We start from the raw sequence: 14,614 nt of genomic DNA on the forward strand, positions 1-14,614 counted from the left end.
TTGCCCGAGATAACCAGCAGGTGGGACGATAACCTGTTTCAGGACTTGGGCACCCTGACGTTCAAGATGAGTACAGTGGGGAAAGTGCTTTGGAGCCAAAAAGTCCCAGATACAAATCCTACCCAGCTCTGCTACTCACTAGTTAGGGCAACCTCAGCCCTGTCTGCTGTTGTTGTTTGTGTTCTTTTTTTTTTTAAATTCTGCATGTGCCTACCTTGCAGAATTAGATGATATTTCATAGTAAAGTGTGCAACCCTCGGTTTCCAACCCTCATCTATGACTAACTTTTAGAAATAGCAAATGAGCCAATATCTATACAGATGTAGAGCAAGAGAGTCAGGAAAACCAAGTATAGGTAGTTCTGGCAATTTCTTTATTCCTCATAAGCACTTGTTTCCACAGTATAACACAGAGAATAAATAGAGGCACACAACTATCACTTCCACCACAATCTGCTGTTGAGGAGACATTCAGTGTGAGGATAAGGGGCTGGGGATGGGGTGGGGCATCTTGGGATCCCAGGGTAACTGGAGGCCTCTGTGATGAATTGTGCAGGAGTGCAATCAATCCAGATCTGATCCCTAGGCCTGATGGCCAAAGCTCTTGGTGGAAGAGTTACAGTGAACCAAATGCTCTTTGAGTTCATTGCCTTCCCAAGATAGGTCAAATTCTACCTGAACCCCAAAGGGTTGAGGTGGGTCTGACCTACTTGTCCACTGAGAAGGAGCTGTGTCAGCCCAAGCCATCCTTGAGGATTCAGTTCACTCCATGACAAGGCCTGATGTGACTCAGAGATGTCTGCCCTTGACCTGGAGTAAGTAATAATTACAAGCTATAAGATGATTGTTTACATCAGTTTCTTTCTGACTAAAAGGATCCTTTCCCATGTCTAAGGAAGGAGAGAGGGGCACAGATTACCTGCTGGAACTCAGGGAAGGAAGACAGCTTGTAAGGTTAAGGGAGAGGAAAACAGCACTTCACTGAACCTTCAGAGGGGCAACAAGCAGACGCAGGACCAGGCTGGTCAGACAAAGCGGAAGGCCTGGGGCCATGATGCCAGCCAGGAATGCAGGACAACATACAGAAAAGCTCTGGTCTTGACTTTCACGGGACCGCTATACTGTCAAGGCCACCCCTACTGTTTCCTTCATTTCTCACAGAGCACTGAGCACTTGGCCCTCATCTGGGGCTGGGATCATCTGCACCAAAGAGAGGCAGAAGGAAAATATTCTGCATCACTTGGCAGAAAATGAAGTAGAAAGGCAGCAGCCGGTCTGCACCGGGTGATCTACGGTGTTAGGGACAGAAGTACCAACCAGTAAGAGAAGGGAAGGACACGCTGGGTGACCCCTGCTGCAGTGGCCCTAGCCTCAGCCCTTCTGTGACCAAAGCCCTGCCTTGCAGGTGACGGGCCCCTCCCGGGGCTTCTGCTCCATGGTCATTTTCGTCTCCTCTCACGTTGGGTTCATTTGTCCACCCTGAGCGGGTTGCTGTCAGCCAGGCACAGCCCCCGTCAGGCAGTGAGGCTCCGGGCTGACTTGGAGGCGCTCTGGGCCCGCTGGACCACCGCTGAGCACTTCTCACGCCGCAAAAGCTTGTTGTTCTCGAACAGACCTTCATTGCGGGGTATTCCATGAGAACCATCAGGGAAAGTCAGCAGGCCTTTGACGGGGACAGAGAAAATAAGGGTGTGACGGTGGCATTTGTGGCTCGGAGGCCAGCTTGCTACGTTGAAGCCGAGGGAGAGTAAATTTGCAGCTCTTGGGTGCTCAGTGCAGGGACCCAGCACTCTGTATTGCTGGGTGTCCACAGAAGGATTAAAGCTGCAAACGTGTGCTGCCACCCATTTACACTCACCTCAGTCACCTGTCCTGCTGGTTGGCAACTTACCCAAACCATCCACTCTGCCGTTTTTAAATTCTCCCTCAAAGGTCATGTTGTCATGTCGAATGAAGACTCCGACGCCGTTGAACTTGCCCTGGGCAAACTCCCCCTCATACCTGGGGAAACGCGAGATGTGAGCCTTCAGGATAACTGAGTCAGGCAGCTACCAACACCAAACATGTGGTTTATTAACGCTAAGGAGCAAAGCTGATTCCACTCTTCCAGAGCTCCCCCAACCCCACTCACCCATCTCACCCAGCAGAGAGGAGTCGAGAGCCCAAATGATATGAGGCTCTAATCTCAAGGAAACAACCAAAGAGCACAGTGGTGGGCTGAGAGGTCACTGACCTCCTTGCCATCTCAAATTTTAGATATATTTATAAAGTAACTAATAAAAGAACGAATGCTACTCCTTGCCTGTTTTCAGACAGTCAGGGACAAGCTCAGATTTGACCAGGTGTTTCTCGCTATCATTTTTAGATCAGAGCTTCCCTTCCCTAGTCTAAGGTTGGGAAAAGAATGACCAGGTACCCACCTTGAGCCATCTGAGAAGGTCAGCACCCCGAAGCCATTAAAGAGCCCATTCTCAAAATGGCCCAGGTAGGTGCCACCATCTGCAAACATCAGTTGACCAAAACCATGTCTGCGGCCTGAGCAAAGAGAAGACGGGTGTCAGGTTGGGATGGGGCAGCTTCAGGGCCCTCTGTCACTGTCTAACATCCTTTGCCTTGCATCACCCCCCACCCCACAAAGGAAAGAAGACAAACAGTGACTTTAGCAGGGCAGAGAACCATTGCCCAGAGTAATAACTTGGCTCCAAGGATTGCTGCAGTGAAAAGGAAAAAAAGGCAGTGAGTTTTTCTTTCCCTTTCCTGAGATCAAAGAAGATAAAGAGAACAGTGAACAGGCCTGAACATTCCCAGTTTTTACTTTAACTTTTCCTAATCTGTAGTCTGTAACTGAAATTGTTTTTCTGCCCCCTAACTCTGCATGAGCTACATTTTGCACCTATTATCCTTTGCATGCGTGTGGGCTAAGTCACCTCAGTCGTGTCCAACTCTTTGTGACCCTATGGACCATAGCCCGCCAGGCTCCTCTGTCCATGGGATTCTCCAGGCAAGAATACTGGAGTGGGTTGCTGTGCCCTCCTCCAGAGGATTGAACCCACGTCTCTCATGTCTCCTGCATTGGCAGGCAGGTTCTTTATCACTAGCACCACCTGGGAAGCCCTTGACTCTGTGCTACTTACATCCTGTATCTGGTGCTTACCTTTATAGCACTCTCTCTGCAAACCACCTCTTGTAGTTTTTCTCTTTTTACATATCAGAAAGAAGGGGCAGGGCCACAGGACTGCCAGACTGAATTACTAGGATACTGACACCAGCTTATGACTGGTTTTGAAACAATGCAAGAAGAAGAATACAAGATTCTTACACCTTCGCTCCTCATCACAGACCCCTGACTGCAAGCCCTCATCTTATATAAGCCCATAGACTCCTTATGAAGCAGAGGGGGCACAGTTCTTGAGGCATGAGCCTACTGTATTTCCCTCTCTGCCTCCTGAGAATTAAAGCCACCTTTCTATTTTCTCCAAACTCTGTCTCCACATTTTTTTATTTGGATTGGGTGGGCAGAGAAAGTCAAGATTTTGGCCAGCAACAGCCATCAGATTTGGAGCAGATCTAAGTATGAAGGTAAGAGAGCACTTAAAAATCACAATAGCTAAAAAACAATTTTTTTTAAACAAAAATCACAATAGCTAATGTTTACAGGGCCTTCACTATATGCCAGGGACTCTTTCAAACACTTTGTATTTATCATCTAATTTGATTACTACAACAACTTTAGGAGGTAGGCACAATACTATTTCTTAAATATTATTTAATATAATAGTATTTAATACTTAATACTTAAATACTATTTATTTTTATTTATAAGAGTTGACTCATTGGAAAAGACTCTGATGCTGGGAGGGATTGGGGGCAGGAGGAGAAGGGGACGACAGAGGATGAGATGGCTGGATGGCATCACTGACTCGATGGACGTGAGTCTGAGTGAACTCCGGGAGTTGGTGATGGACAGCGAGGCCTGGCGTGCTGCGATTCATGGGGGCGCAAAGAGTCGGACACGACTGAGTGACTGAACTGAACTGAACTGAATTAAAAATAAATAACAATATTATTTCCACTTCTTTTTTTTTTTTTTTTTTTTGCCACAACATGCAGCATGTGGGATCTTAGCTCCCTCACCAGAGCTCAAAGCCACATCCCCTGCAATGGAAGTGCAGAGTCTCTACTACTGGATTGCCAGGGAAAACCCCTTTTTTTCCCATTAACAGATGCAGAAACCAAGGCAAGGGGAAGCTAAAAAAAAAGGTACTCAAGATCACAGAGCAACTAAGAGGCCGAGCTAGACAGCAAATGCAGTCAGCACCTTGACTCGGGAGCCCTCAGCACTTAACTACCTTGCCAGTCTAAGAAAAAATTAAAGTACCCTCTGAGACTATGAAGCTGTGGGGCAAACCTAACAGCCTGACTGGAAAGACTGGTTTGAACTTTGCTCCATCAGTAGGGCTGTGCTTACCCACTGGACTGACCAGAGAACAGAGTAAGATTCTAGAGAAGCAGCAATGCCTTTCAGGGTACCAGGGAGTTCTTTTGGTGGATAGAGACTGCCCAGCAGAGCCTCAGGAAGACTCTCTTCAAAAATGTCACGTTGAAGGCGAGAGCAGTTTGGGAGGCAGGAGAAAAGGCTGGGATGTATGGAGGTAAGGTCACATCCCATATGCACAATTTCTCCTCTCAAATCTCAAGAATTCATCAGCTGCAGGGATCTACCATGAAAAAAGTGAGGCGTCTGGAAACGGTGTGAACTGCTCTTCGTTGGCACAACTATAAAGTCTAGTCTCCTCAGGGCAGTTCCTGGCTTGCTAGGATTGGACCCATGAGACTTTGAAGTGGCCAGACTGTTTCCAAGCTGAACATTATTAACCTGCTTCCTGTACAGTCTCAGGCTCTGAGGAATTCTGCCATGCCTATGAATAGACACTTCCAAGTATAATGAGCTGTCTCAGGAAACTCACGGCCATGGATGTCATCTTCTCTTGAGTGTCTGCCCTGATTTCCTCCTTAACTTCTTAAGATTCCCTAGAATCAAGTCATTGCAATGAATTTATACTTTCTAATTTACAGGCACTAAAAATCATTCATTTTGTTCTGCTGAGTACATTAGCAGTTATAAAAACAATTCTCAAATAATACCATGAAAGGAGAAAAAGAGTGCTGGGGGTGGGGGTTCCCTGGTCGTCCAGTGCTTAGGATCCAGCGCTTTCACTGCTGAGGGCCCAGGTTCCATCCCTGGTCAGGGAACTAAGATTCTGCAAGCCATGAGGCATGGCAAAAAATAAAAAATAAACGAGTGCTAAAACACTTTAAATTTAGAAGTGGGAACATTTAATTTATTTTTGGAGGTTGGCGTAGTAGTAGCATTTTCCAATTCCTTTATTTATAATCCTAAAATTGAATAAAAGGAAAGGCACTATTTGGATTAAATCCTGGATACAGAAATGAAGTCTCATAAAGCTTGCTTATATGTCCTGATGTATTTCCCCTTCAGCCAAATGAAGGGTACATCACTGGATGTCCCCCATGGGTCCTCTCACCCTCCTTCCACTCGCCACGATACTCCTCTCCACTGGAGTAAGTGAAGGAACCTTTTGTCAGGGTCATGGCGACAGCTCACAAAAGGATGAAACCTGCAAGAAACAACAGAGGAGAACCAGTGCCACCGGATGGCTGGAGGAAAGGCCTCGAGAGCAATTTTATAGATACCTTCTAAAGGCTACCAGCCTGGAAAGCATGAGTAGATTTAACAAAACCCCCACCACAAAACACCACCACCACCACCATCATCACCATCTCCGCCCAGTCTTATCCTCTTACTTGTCTCAACAAGTTTCAGCCAGTTCTAATTTTCTAAGACCTGGGATGGAAATTTAGGATTAATCTTTAAGCATTTGCTTGATACCTACTATGTGCTTAGTCAATGCATAAAATATAGTCTTGTCCCTTGATGAGTTTGTAGTCTAGTTGATAAAAGTAACAACTGAAACACTGAGTAATACGAGAGATGATATAATTAAATGTCAAAATGGATGGCAGAGATTACAAAGACAAGGGATGGGCAGAATTTAAAACAAGCAGTGAAGAATGCAAAGGGCAATTCCAGACTGAAAAAACACAGGGATGAAAGCACCAAGAGCAACATAAACATGACATGTGCAGTGGGAAATAAGAAGCCAGGTCTTGAAGGTTTATTTACAGGGTAATGGGAAGTAAATTCATTTATGTACACCCAGCCTAAATCTTAAATCTGACAAGAATCCAAACCCCCTCATTTTGGAGGGAGAACCATTTGGAGAAAACAGAAGCCCAAAGAGGTTAAGAACCAGTTTAGTGAGCAATGACGATGATGGTGCCCATGCCTCCCCGACTGCCACTAGCTCTTTTCCCCCTGTACCATGTCTCTGCTTTTAGGGTCAGGCCAGCTTAATGAGACCTTTGGAAGCTAGGCAGAAGGGTTGATGGCTGATAAGGTAGGGGGAAAGAAGAAACCTCTGGGGGTTACGACACAAACTATGAAAGCAGAGTCTAAGGAAAACGAATGTGGCAGAAGGAAGCAGGATGGGTTGGAACAGCAAAAGCCTACAGCTAGAAAAGCTACAAAAGATGTGATCGCTTAGTCAACTGTAAAAATGCACATGACATACTCTCCCTCCATCCATGTCTTTGCAACGTGACATGGCAGATCCTCCACTAAGAGGCAGGTTATTTATTTCTCTGCCCATTAGATCTGGGTGGGTTATCTGACTTGCAGACTGCAGATGCCTGGGTGAGCTCAGGCAGGACTGGAAGAGCTGCCCTCCTGAGCTCAGCCCCGAATTACACACCCACAGAATCACAGACTAAAGAAATGGTTGTTATTTTAGCCACTATAATTTGAGGATGGTATGTAATAACACACCTAGCAAAAGCTAACCGATATGCCCAGGTTTGAGCTCCTAAAGCCTGAACTAGGGAGATAATAGGGTAAAGTGAAAGTGGAAGTCACTCAGTCATGTCTGACTCTTTGCGAACTTACATACAGTTCATGGAATTCTCCAGGCCAGAATACTGGAGTGGGTAGCTGTTCCCTTCTCCAGGGGTTCTTTCCAACCCAGGTATCAAACCCAGGTCTCCCGCATTGCAGGAGGATTCTTTACCAGTTGAGCCACAAGTAAAGCCCAAGGTAATGGGAGCAGGAATTATTATTAGATATGTCACAGGATAAATGAAAACAACCGATAACATTTGGAGACTGGCTAGGTAAGCTTATACGAGTGGTAAAAGAATGTTTATCTTCAAGGATATTCTATAAGAAGGGGTTAAGATACTCAAAACATAATTAAATATAAACAGAGATAAATAGAATGATTTGATATATTTTTTAACATACAATCCCTATTTCTCTTTCTTTCTTTCTCTTCTTCTTATGCCCTCTCCTCTGGCAACTATCTTGCTTATTCTCTGTAGCTGTTTCTGTTTTGTTATGTTCATTCATCTATTTTTGTTTTATAAATACCATGTATAAGTGAAATCACATGGCATTTGTCTTTATCTGACTTATTTCATTTTAGCATAATACCCTCTAGGTCCATCCATATTGTCACAAATGGCAAGGTTTCATTCTTTATTATGGCTGAGTAGTATTCTACCATATATATACATATACATTAATATGTACCACATCTTCTTTACCCATTCATCTATTGATGGGCACTTAGATTGTGTCTATATTTTGGCTATTGTAAACAATGCTGCAATAAACATAGGGGTGCATATCTTTTCCAATTAGTGTTTTCATTTTCTTCAGATAAATACCCAGGAGTGGTAGTACTGGATCATATGGTAGCTCTGTTTGTAATTTTATGAGGCACTACCATACTGTTTTCCATAAGGGCTGTACCAATTCACACTCCCATCAATAGTACACAAAATTTCCCTTTTCTCACATCCTTGCCAACACCTATAATTTGTTGGCTTTTTGATAACAGTCATTCTAACAGATGTGAAGAAATAGCTCACTGTGGGTTTTTAAAAATATTTTTTTAAATTTTATTTATGGCAGTGCTGGGTCTTAATTGCTGTGCACGGGCTTTCTCTGGTTGCAGCTAGCTGGGGCTATCCCCTGGTTGCGCTGCACAGACTTCTCACTGCAGTGGCTTCTCTTGTTGCAGAGCACAGGCTCTAGAGTGTGTGGGCTTCAGCAGTTGTGGCCCATGGGCTTAGATGCCCCTCAACATGTGGAATCTTCCTGGACCAGGGATCAAACCCACGTCCCCAGCACTGGCAGATTCTTAACCACTGGACCACCAGGCAAGTCTTCTCACTGTGGTTTTGACTTGCATTTGCCTGATGGTTAGTGATGTTGGCCATCTGTACATCTTCTTTGGAAAAAAATCTATTCAGGTTCTCTGCTCATTTTTTAATCAGGTTGTCTGCTTTTTTGAAATTGAGTTTTATGAGTTCTTTGTATATTTTGGATATTAACCCCTTATCAAATACATTGTTTGCAAATATCTTCTCCTATTTAGTAGGTGGCCTTTTCACTTTGTTGATAGGTTCCTTCACTGTGCAAAAGCTTTTTAGTTTAAGTCCCATTTGTTAATTTTTGCTTTTGTTTCTCTTGCCTGAGCAAACATATCCAAAAAATATTGCTAAGACTGATGTCAAAGAGCATGCTGCCTATCTTTTCTTCTAGGAGTTTTGTGGTGTCACAACTTATATTTAAGTCTTTATTCCATTTTGAGGGTTTGTTCATTTGTACATGGTATCACAGAGTAGTCCAATTTGATTCCTTTGCATGTAGCTGCCCAGTATTCACAACACAATTTACTGAAGGGGCTATCTTTTCACCATTGTATATTCTTGCCTCTTTTGTGGTAGACTAGTTGCCCATATAAGTGTGGGTTCATTTCTCTGCTCTCTATTCTATATCTGTGTGCCTGTTTTTGTGCCCGTACGTATTATTTTGATCACTCTAGCTGACAGACGAGCCTGGTAGGCTGCAGTCCATGGAGTCGCTAAGAGTCGGACACAACTGAGGGACTTCACTTTCACGCATTGGAAAACGAAATGGCAACCCATTCCAATGTTCTTGCTTGGAGAATCCCAGGGACCGGGGAGCCTGGTGGCCTGCCGTCTATGGGGTTGCACAGAGTTGGACACAACTGAAGCGACTTAGCAGCAGCAGCAGCAGCAGCTTTGTAGTACAGTTTGAAATCAGGAAGCATGATACTTTCAGCTTTGTTGTCTTTCTTAAGGTTACTTTGGCTATTCAGAATCTTTTGTGTTTCCTTACAAATTCAAATAACATTTTGGAAAAAAATCAACAATTTTGACTAATGAGGTAAGTGCTGAGTAGAGGAAAAGTAAATTAAAGCCACTCATCTATATTTTATCAGTGCCTTATGGGGTATTCTAATTTTGGCCTATGTCATAATGATTTTGATACAGATGTTAAAAGCTCATAAGTGATCTGATGTGAAGACAGCCTGGCCTGAACAGAGCAGAAGCCCTGTGCTCTCACCCAAATACATAGGGATATTAATTTCTACCTCTATAATGAAGGTCAGCTTTGTGGAAGTTGGGTGGCTCAGACCATAAAGAACCTGCCTGCGATGCAGGAGACCCAGCTTTGATCCCTGGGTTGGGAAGATCCCCTGCAGGAAGGCATGGCAACCCACTCCAGTATTCTTGCCTGGAGAATCCCATGGACAGAGGAGCCTGGTGGGCTACAGCCCATGGGGTAGCAAAGAGCTGGACACGACTGAGTGACTTTCACCTCACTGCAGAGTCATTCCCATAGATTCACCAGGGATTTTTCTCAATTTTCCAGTTACTCAGGAGCTCCATATCCAGGATCCCTTAAATAGTAGAAGACATCCCAAGACAAGGATCGTTTTCTTGTCTTAACGCCCCTCAATACCTCTAGGGTCTATTTCTCAGTGAGGTGATGCTGGCCTCTGGTATGCCATCTCTGTCGCATCAATGTTCCACAAGGTCAGCATCTAATTTCAGGCTCACAAGCTTCTTATAATCAACCCAGCACCAGAGTATGCCTGGGGTAGAGGTCAACATGACTCCATGGAAAATACAACATTAATGAGAGGAAGAGACGCAGTTTGCCGTCAAAACTAAAGAGGAAACCTCTTTCCAGTACAGACAGACATGTTGACAGCTAGAGGCTACCGTTGGCTCTTCCCAGAAATAATTACATCCGAGAACTAAAAGTGTCAGCTGTGGTATAAATGGTATGGTACTATTTCATTCCTTCAAAACAAATCAGAATATGAATGGTTGCATCTTCTACTAAATATTGAAACTAAACAACTGTTCTGATACATAAACACAAAATCATTATTTCCACAGGAAGATGATGTTAAGGACATTCCCTCTAAATGTTCAGAAGCAGCTAATTTGTCTTCAAAGTTTTGGAAGGAGTTATTGCAGTGCACGTTGAGGCATCAGACTGATGATACAGGGGCTCAGTCTCTTGTATGTTTACTTTTTCTTGTATGAAATTTCCAAACAGTGGCATCCCACCAGTAGAAGGAATCTGAAAGGGAATAATGCTTCTCTAAAATTTGAGGATTATCTAGGGACCAAGTACTAGCCAGCCCCTCCAATTGTAAACCTTTCGGTATGCTGTTAGCTTTTGGGCAATATATCCTAAACATTTCAAAGAAGCCAAAGAAATGAAAGATTAGCTTCTCATTACCAAATAGAGTGGACTGTATTTTCTGAAGATATCTGCGGCCATATTTCCTGTCTTACACATTCTTCTACAATTTGACCTCACCACTGTCCCATCAAAAACTTGTGTCTAACTCACCTATGAATCTGGCCAGGCTTGTGATTGCTTCAACCAATAGAAGTTGACGGAAGTGATAATGTGTTCTGAGGTTAGATCATAAAAGGTGATGCAGTTTCCATCTTGCTCACTGGTAAACTTGAGCTCTGAGACCTGAGACACCACATAAGTAGTTTGATTATCCTGAGGCTACCATGCTCAGAGGCTGGGCCACATATAAAGTCACATGCGTTGGTGCTTTCAGTTAGCAGTCCTCCTCTCTGAACCACCCTAGCCTAGGCACCAGGAGTGAGTAAAGGAGCTTTCAGAATGATTCCAGCTCCCAGCCACTGAACCTGCATCTCAGCTGAAGTATCATGGAACAGAGTGAGGTCATTGCCATGATGCCCTCTCCGAATTCCTGACTCACAGGACCTGTGAGCATCATATGGCAGGTTTTAAGCAGCTAATTTTGGGGTAACTGGTTATACAGCAATTGTAGCTGAAACATCATCTCTTAACCTAACCCTGCCACTGTCCTTTTCCACTTGTTTTTAATGTAGTATGTCTACAGGTACTACAAATTCTCATTCCTTTTTGTTCTAGGGATATAGAGCAAACTTCAATAGTTGCTTGTCAAAATGATGTCAGTTCCCAAGAACATAATCCGAAGTGCTAATTAAAGTAACCAGATGTACACTCCATTCCTCTCAGGCCATGGTTGAACACACTCGAATAGAAACTTCTACAAGTGTCCAAATAATTGATATTGTCACTGCCTGAGACAGTGTCAGGGTTTTCATTTATGACTTCTGTAATTAGCCATGCTAATTAATAGCTGTATAGCCACTGACCCAAAAAGGAACTTTATCAGTAATCATAGTTATTGAGACAAATCTAGTTTAATGAAGTATAGCCAGTGCTAATATAGACTAAAAAAACCACCAATACTTTAATAAAGGATGCAAATCAGTATTTGTATCAGCTATTCAAAAAATCTTTTTAAAGAGAATAGATGACCTAGGAGTTTAGGGTTCAGATACATATGTGGAATCTAGCTAGAAAGTCAAGATAAGTCATCCTTCTTAATAGATGCCCACCCTTTCTCTCTTGATAGATAGGTTACAAAGGATCAAACCAAACATTTATCTAAAAGAAAATGACTATTTTGTCCCCATAAACCAACACACTGTTAGTTTATACAATACACTATATCCTCACTATCTTTATTTTCTCCTGCCCCAGACATTTCCAAATAGAACTAGAAGACAGGGATGAAAACTTTTGTTTCCATTTCATTTGTCTTTTTATAAAATTTCAGAAATCAAACTGGTCAAAAACATTTATGGATCCACAGTAATTAACATATATCCAAATCCAGAGGATTAAAAAAAACAAACTAAAAGAAAGCAGATTTTCATTTTAAGAATATTTTTTGAGGCATCCACTTTAACTATCCACACATATTAATAAGCGTCACATGGTTCCCCTAAAGCCACCCTCCCCAGGGTATGACAGTCTTGTCAAAGTTCTTTGAGCTATAAGGAAAGCAGTTTTTAGGCTTTTAGAATTCCAAAAAGAAGAAAATGAAGGCTTTGATGAACAAAGATCAGGCTTGTAAGAGACCTAGAACAAAAAGTCAAATGTTCTTTTTAACGTATTTTAAGTGAGCTTAAAATAATTGTCTCTTTTAAGTCTGTAAATCTCTTTCACTATAACAATTCTTCCTTCCACAGGAAAAGTAAACAAATGTATCACTATTAGATAAAAGTCTTATTTAGGAAGACTGTGAGACAGTTAAGATTGCTGAAAGTGGTAAGAAAATCCTGACGCCAGAAAGAAGGTCAAAACAAAAAACCAGAGGCCTTGGGGAGATAGGGACTGCCAGGATACTATTCTAGTCCATGAGAAAGTAAAATGCCTGGGCTGGGTTCTAATATAGTCGAGTGACTTCCGCTGGTACCTAAGCAGTTTGGAGATGCTAGACGTAGGGATGCCACCATCAGCTAATTTAAGCATCCCCTCTCCCAAGACTCACTGAGTGTGTGCGGGACGCCTCTCCACCAAAGTGGTGACAGGCTAACCCTGAGCAAACAAAGCCCTAGACCGCAAGAAGGCAACTCTTCTCGTCGACCTCCCCATTTCTTCTCCCACCGGTCCTGGCCTTTCAGCACAGCTCCTTCCCTCCACGCGGGGTCAGCCCTTCCACGGGGGCGGGGTCTTCCGCTCACACAGGTCTGCCAGCCGCTCTTCACAAAGCCCCCCACCCCCCACCCCTCTCGCTATCCCGGGCGCCATGGGCTCCCTCCGGCCTCAGACCCCGCAGCAGAGACGGAAGCCCGGGTTTTGGGACCCCCGCGGGTGCCACCCCCCCGGATGGACCCGCGCTCCCCAGCCCCTGTCATTTCGGGCTGGGGTCCCCAGTCCCTTTTGCCCGATCACACTCTCCCGGCCCCCTCCCACCCGTGCTGCCAGACAACCTGGGCCGGGACTTCAAGGATGATCGTCTCACCCCGACGCCGGGCTGCAGCGGCCCGGACCTCCGTTCCGCCCGGCTCGCCCTTGCCACCTGCCTCTCCGCGGCTACCTCCAGTGCCTGCCCTACTTGACGCCGCCATCCCGGGTAGCCACACTGGGACCAATTCCCGCAGCCCATTGGCTGTTACCTAGGCAACCGGTAGCAACGCCACTCCCCATTGGGCCAGCCCCGGTCTCTGCGCCATCTTTGTGCGGGGCAGTGTCTCAGGCTCCCTGCGCTAAATACCCGAAAGAGGGATGGGGCTGAACTACAGTCACGTCTCAGCCACCGGGAGAACTCAGAACTCACCTACCAGGGGTAGCCTAGCTAACTAGCCAAACCAAACCAAACCTAAGACAGAAACAGCAATGACCACCTACACCAGCGTCTCCTATCCTGCTTAGATCTCCGTAGTTGTCAAAGGCACCCATGAGGAGCTAAAGGACAGAACCCAAAACTGACTTTTGAGATTGCCACTTTGTAAATTGTAAAGAGCAAGACAGAACAACTGCAGTTTCATAAGTATCTGCCCTGTGCCAGCATTGTGATATCAGGGCACTTTTACATTCACTATACGGATTTGTGTTGTCGTTGTCATTACTCATACCATTTATATTTAAAATATAGTGTCAAGATTGGAACAAATCCTCCCAAATATGCACACCAACCAACTTACCCATATTTATTTACTGAACAAATGTGAAAGCTGCATGATGCTAGGTTTTGCCAGGTTAGAATAGACATGATCACCGCTCTCATAGGATTTACTGACTCCACGTGGAGAAGAAAAATTCGTGCAAGTGCAAAAATCCAAGACTATTTAATTATTAAGAGAAGGCAAGCACGTGAACAGAGTAAGTAGATTTCTCCTCTGAATTTGGATTTCCTAATCTGTAGACTAGGGTGGTAATAGCAAGGAGAAGGCAATGGCACCCCACTCCGGTACTCTTGCCTGTAGACTCCCGTGGACGGAGGAGCCTGGTAGGCTGCAGTCCATGGGGTCGCTAAGGGTCAGATACGACTGAGCGACTTCATTTTCACTTTTCACTTTCTTGCATTGGAGAAGGAAATGGCAACCCAATCCAGTGTTCTTGCCTGGAGAATCCCAGGGATGGGGGAGCCTGGTGGGCTGCTGTCTATGAGGTCGCACAGAGTCAGACACGACTGAAGCGACTTGGCAGCAGCAGCAGCAATAATGATAGAGTCTCCCCAGAACTTGTACGAAAATACAATATAAAATTCTCAGTACTGTGTCTGACCTTGTAGGAGTCTGACACTGTAAGTCTTCAGTAAACTGTAGATTTAAATGATTGGGATTCAGTC

The 14,614-nt window shown here is 44.4% G+C and overlaps 1 protein-coding gene across 6 annotated transcripts; it reads right to left on the reverse strand.

Annotated features, from left to right (window-relative positions):
• Window positions 1-464: 464 nt before the first annotated feature.
• MORN4 (MORN repeat containing 4) lies at window positions 465-13,438 on the reverse strand. 6 transcript variants are annotated; one of them, XR_008707036.1, is made up of 7 exons: window positions 13,254-13,438; window positions 10,816-10,947; window positions 5,546-5,638; window positions 2,420-2,534; window positions 1,891-2,000; window positions 1,398-1,662; window positions 465-809 (listed from the first exon to the last, which is right to left on the reverse strand). XR_008707036.1 is itself a non-coding variant. In XM_055560094.1 (6 exons), the coding sequence occupies exons 3-6, from the start codon at window positions 5,610-5,612 to the stop codon at window positions 1,514-1,516; spliced, it is 441 nt and encodes a 146-aa protein (XP_055416069.1). In that variant the 5' UTR covers window positions 5,613-5,638; window positions 10,816-10,947; window positions 13,254-13,438; the 3' UTR covers window positions 465-1,513. The 6 variants fall into 6 exon arrangements, 4 of the variants coding, with proteins under 4 accessions (XP_055416069.1, XP_055416070.1, XP_055416071.1 ...); XR_008707035.1 differs by having other exon boundaries at window positions 1,317-1,662; XM_055560094.1 differs by having other exon boundaries at window positions 465-1,662.
• Between the last annotated feature and the right edge of the window lie 1,176 nt (window positions 13,439-14,614).

Source organism: Bubalus kerabau, chromosome 22 (assembly GCF_029407905.1).
Source record: "Bubalus kerabau isolate K-KA32 ecotype Philippines breed swamp buffalo chromosome 22, PCC_UOA_SB_1v2, whole genome shotgun sequence".
In the NCBI taxonomy this organism is placed as follows: domain Eukaryota; kingdom Metazoa; phylum Chordata; class Mammalia; order Artiodactyla; family Bovidae; genus Bubalus; species Bubalus kerabau.

Excerpts from the sequence above, each read along its gene's own strand:
- MORN4 (XM_055560096.1), bottom strand. The coding sequence starts at position 5,612 with ATGACCCTGACAAAAGGTTCCTTCACTTACTCCAGTGGAGAGGAGTAT. Across the intron at positions 2,535-5,545 it reads TCGTGGCGAGTGGAAGGAGG|GCCGCAGACATGGTTTTGGT; the intron begins GTGAGAGGACCC and ends CTCTTTGCTCAG. Across the intron at positions 2,001-2,419 it reads ACCTTCTCAGATGGCTCAAG|GTATGAGGGGGAGTTTGCCC; the intron begins GTGGGTACCTGG and ends GCGTTTCCCCAG.